Consider the following 5394-nt stretch of genomic DNA (forward strand, 5'->3'; position numbering starts at 1 on the left):
GCGGTCTGGTCGGTCTATTTAGACCGACCGAGCAGACCGTCTATTTAGGTCGGTCTATTGCCAACACTGCTCACACCTTACACACATTTTACAGCCATATAAGCACTGGCACCGAGAGGCTGTGCTCTATGCCATACGGAATATGGACGTTACATACGACCTACCCTCATTTATGAGAGATCTCACCAAAATCCGGGAACAGACTTTTAAGGAGTCTACAATACTCTCAGCTTTCCGGAAAGCTGGAATCTGGCCAATAAGCTGTAATACAGCCCTCACGAACGTACATACTCGCTGCCTACTACCCAGCCTACAGAAGAGCCTACACCTACCTTACCAATACGGCCTATTACCCCTAAACCCTCCACTTTTCAGGGGGTTGAAGAAGGGCTACAGCGCTGGAAAGACCGGGTTCCGGAGGCCTTTAGTAGCCCCTCACATACGAGCTATACGAACTGGCTTACTGGGGCTCAAGAGGTTATGGCGGTAGGCCGGCTTCAAGAACTTGACCTACGGGTGGCTCGGCGGAAGTGGAGGAGTCGAAGAAGTGGGCGAGCCGAAGCCGGGCCCGGCTTCAGAACGGAGGTGAGCTCGTAGCTACCGAAGCCCACGAGCTTCGGGCCCGGAAAGCCAAGCTTCTAGCCCAGAACCTCGCAGCCAAAGAAGCCCGGGAGGCTCGCCAGGCTAGAAACCAGGCCCAGAAGCAGCTCAACCAGGCTGGAATTAAGGCCCGGAAAGAAGAGCGTTTCCAGAAGAAGAGCCTGGCTACTCTTCAGGGATTAGGCCTCCCAATTCCTCCGGAATTAGAGGTCCCAATTCCTGATCCAGAAACCCTCGAAAGTGAGGGCGAATATGAGAATGGGAGTGGGAATGGGAGCGGGAATGGGAGTGATCATGGGAATGAGGAAATGATAATTTTTTAAAATGGTGAAATTTTGTACCTTTACATACAATTTACTATAGGGAGGTACTTAGGACTACAATTTTTCTCGTGCGCGCACTTCGCTTCCCCTCCATTTCTCGTGCACGCGGATCGCTTCCTCCAACCTTAAGCGAAGAGAAAAGTTGGTTACGACGGTTATTGATTCAGGAAGCAGGAGGGGGGCTGAGGTATATATTAAAAAATAAAAATAAAAATATTATGTATAATTTATTACAATAACGTACATGTATAGCGAAAGCGCCAAACAAGCGAAAGCGCCAAAATTATCTACCCTCACGACAAACATTGCGATAAATCTACCACAACATTAGAAATCAATTGAAACTACTCGGAGTCCTCTTCCTCAGAGGTGTCTATTACAATCTGACACGTGCGCGCATTGTGCCCAGTCTCACCACACTTGCCACAGCGACGGGCACGGGTTTCTTCCCTTGGCTTCCGACCACGGCTTGCCCTTATTTCCTGCTCTACCTGCTGCACAACATCCCTCTCATCCTGTAGCTCTTGCGCCCCTTGTTGACTAAGTGATCCTCCTTGCTGTAGTCGTGTCTTCCTAGCTCTCCGGCGCTTGCTTAGTACTTCATTTGCCTGTCGTAGGTTTTGGTTCTCTCCCTTTAGCAGTGCTAATTGATGCATTATTTGCGATGCACCCTTTGTAAACTGGTCAACAGCTGCATAGATTGAGGTTGGAGAGCTATTTTGATGGCGTGAAATCCGAGTTTTAATAAATGTAGACTGTGACATAGCTTCAATTGGGTTGTTTGGTGTCTGAGAAACCCAAGGTTGAGCAGTACCTGGGCGGGAGCTTGGAGGCGTTGGTGTCCTTAACTTAAGATCAAGTGTAGATATCACTCTCTCAGGGTCAAATGGAAGAAGCCCTGCCCCTCGGAACCCGCCTCAAATGTTACTTTCCGTCATTGTAGTGTTAAATGCAGCGTGGAAGGCAGGAAAGAAGTCATCCTTTGTAATATGAGAAATATGAGCCTGCATCATATCTTCAATTTGCCGACCATAGGCCTGCTTTAACGGGCCGAAACAGCCAACATCAAGTGGCTGGAGTAGATGAGAAGAGTGAGCAGGCATACAAAGCGTAATAATGTTGTGTTCCTTGCAGTACTCCTCAAACTCATCTGAGTGGTGGCTCTCATGACCATCAAGGACTAACAAGCGATAACCACCAACACTCCGGGCCTTTGTATGCTTCTCAAAGTGCTGAATCCAATCCATGCCTCTCTCGTTTGTAGTCCAGCCATTTTCAGTAACAGAAATCACCCAATCGCTTGAAAATCCACTATTCTCATACCAAGATGTAAGGTGGTTTTTGCCTGCAACAATGATAAATGGTGGTACTGCCCAACCTTGAGAACTAACGCCTTGGATTACTGTAACCCATTCCCGATTACCAGGCTGTACCTTCTTTGCTTTTGCCCGCCCGTCTGAGCTTGTTACAACCATAGCAGTTGAGATAACGCCCATCATAAACCCAGTCTCATCAAAGTTGTAGATATCTGCTTCATCGATACCATATTTCGCAATTGTGTTACGCACAAGCTCAAACCAGCCATTAATAACTTCTGGATCTTCGCACTTAGCCCTCTGGTAGTAGTATTTGCGCTGAAAGCGTGTCTGGAGCTCTACACGCCGCTTAACAAAGTTTGAAGCCCAACGCGACCCAACGCGTGACGCGTCGCGTGTTGCAAGTAGTCGACTTGCCATATCTTCAACAACAGACAGCCGAGGAGGAAACCCTTTGGCAGCTAGGTCGAGTATATACTGAACAAGGACGGACTCCTCTAGGTTAGTTAATTTCTGTGAGTTGGCTTGGATATCGCGTCGTGAAGGTACACCTTCTAGACGACGACCTAGCTTGCGGTGGTCCACAGAATAGATCCTAGCAGCAACTTGAAGGCGTAACTTTGGGTCGCTTTGCATAGCCTGGATAGCTAGCACTAATTGGCTTTCATCGTTTTTATGGGGCATGTTTTGTTGTTGAGGAATTTAACATTTAGTTGGGGGGTTTGGTCACCGCATCATTTTGGCGCTTTCGCTTGTTTGGCGCTTTCGCTATACATGTACGTTACCTATATAAGAAAAGAAAGGAGTACATTTTACTATTTAGGCCCTAATCTATATATTTAATAAAAAATATAAGTCTAACCTTACACCCGTTTTCACCCTTTATAAGTTCCCCCTAATTACTACTCTTATAAAGAAACCTCTTATCCCCTTTAGCTCTAATAGATAAACTCACTTATTCTGCATCTTCCTCATCATCTCCGCCGCCTCAAATGCATACTTACACTTCATCCTCAACGCAGCTCCATACCTATACATCACTAGCGGAAACGATAAGCATAATAGCGTTAAGAACGCCGGCACAGACGTCGCCCAATGAATCCCCAACCGCTCATACATCTGCGTCGTGAACAACGGAAACACCGCGCCCACTACCGATCGAAAGATCGCCGCCGCAGCAAGCACGGATGCAACGTAGATGATATACGAATCAATGAGGTAGTTCAAGATGGGCAGGATGAGGAGCACGCAGCCAATGCCAAACGGCGCAGATAGCACGATACTAACCGCCCAGTGGATTTCCGGGCCGTTCGTCCAGGCGAACGCGAACATGCCGATGGGGATGGCGAGCCCGCCCACAATCGCAGGCGGGAGGCACGATTCAGCGGTTGCGGACTTGGCATGGGAGAGCCGCGCGTAGCAGGTGTTATTGTCATAGATGGCGTAGGCAAGGCCGAGGACGATGCCAATGGCGATGCCGGTGAAAGTGAGGCCGCCGATGCCTTCGGACCAGCCGTGGGTGGAATTGTAGACGATGGGCATGGCACCCATGAAGAGGTAGATGGTGCCGTAGATGAGGGCCATGTAGAGGGAGGCGATGAGGACGATGGGCTCGAGGAAGAGGAGGACCCAGGGGCGGAAGAGAGCGCAGGCGAAGACTTCGGAGGGGAGCTTTTTGCCTTGGCTCTTTTCTAGGATGCTAATGTAGATTTTATTGGGGTCGTCTTTCAAGAGGGCTATTACTTTGCGGGTGAGGAGGACAGGGCCGTAGGTTTCAGGGACAAAGATGGCACCGGGGATGCCTACGTCTTGTTAGTTTTGGGTCCACTATGTCCAGCAGGACATAGTAAGGGCAAGATAATCACCTATCACCCCAATAAATATACAACACACCCCCTGCACCCACCTCCACCCCACATTCTCCGCTACGAACCCGCCTACTACAGGCCCTAGGATCGGCCCTAAAAATGGCGCCACACAATACAGTGTCATCGCCAACCCTCTCTGCGCGGGCACGAAGAGATCCGCGATTGCGCCACCCGAGTTGACAAGCGGCGAGCCCCCAAAGGTGCCGGCAAAGAATCGCAATACCATGAGGGTTGTGACGTTCCGGCTAGCCGCGGAGCCGCCGAGAAAGGCGACCATGGCGATGTGGGAGGTGAACCAGAGGATTTGTCGCCCGTAGAGCTCAGACCTGGGGGGTTAGTATGGAATTGATTTGGTGATGATACGTAGGTGTGGATACGGATAGATGGTGTACTTACTGAAGATTGTCAGCTTGTGTCTGAAGGGGTGGGCACATATTATATTAAACTTACCAAAGGACCCCAAACAGCAGGCCCAATCGCAAACCCAAGCACAAAGACCAAAACGCCTATAATAAACACCTCAGCGCTGATGTCAAAATCAGCAATGACCTCGTTCGCCGATTCGGCATATGCGGACGATGTGAGCATGACAGTGTTAGAGGTGATTGCGGAAAGTGGGAATTACACACGGATTTGTATGGTAATCCCCAACCACCGTAATTGATTCCTTGCGGGTAACGGAGCAGAAGCTTCACAGTAGAACACGGTAAATACAGTATATAGATCAAAATTAATTACTACCTAATCTACGGGCCTACGTACGCTATTTGTAGCCCCGGGGGAAACCCCCAAAACCCTGACGAGCTGAGCTTTCCGGACTTCAGCTGGGTTTGGATCAGTGGCTTCCAATAGTATGGCGCCACTGTCTCACCCGTAAACTAAACTGGGAGTTGGATGATCCCACGGGGATAACCCGTTATGTTGGGTGTAAAAACCCACTGTTTCCCAGCGGGAAAGTCCGTTTCCCTCAACAGACGGCGAAGACGGACAGGGTCACGATGGCTGTGATGAACCATTTCCGAGGCGTGGACCAGTTCATGGGGTTCGTGGGGTCAGAGGGCTGGAATTTAACTAGTGTGCGTCATGGGTAATCGGTGGTTGCAAACCGCCGGTCTGAAGATTTTCCAACCCAGACCACGGTCTGGGTTGGAAATACTGAAGAAACCGCCCAGACCGACGTGGGCACCCAGCGGTTCCTTGGCAACCCATCACGTGTGATGAATTGTCACACGTGATGGGTTGCCACAAATACAATCGTTACTATAGTTATTACTATACAGTTACAAT

The 5394-nt window shown here is 49.5% G+C and overlaps 1 protein-coding gene across 1 annotated transcript; it reads right to left on the reverse strand.

Annotated features, from left to right (window-relative positions):
• Positions 1-3190: 3190 nt before the first annotated feature.
• VC83_02475 (uncharacterized protein) lies at positions 3191-4695 on the reverse strand (the record flags this gene model as incomplete). Its single annotated transcript, XM_024466136.1, has 3 exons — positions 3191-4041; positions 4105-4433; positions 4592-4695. 3 exons carry the CDS (start codon positions 4693-4695, stop codon positions 3191-3193), a joined length of 1284 nt encoding a protein of 427 aa, XP_024326493.1.
• Between the last annotated feature and the right edge of the window lie 699 nt (positions 4696-5394).

The sequence above is a fragment of the Pseudogymnoascus destructans genome (assembly GCF_001641265.1).
Source record: "Pseudogymnoascus destructans isolate 20631-21 unplaced genomic scaffold scaffold_5, whole genome shotgun sequence".
NCBI classification, from domain to species: domain Eukaryota; kingdom Fungi; phylum Ascomycota; class Leotiomycetes; order Thelebolales; family Thelebolaceae; genus Pseudogymnoascus; species Pseudogymnoascus destructans.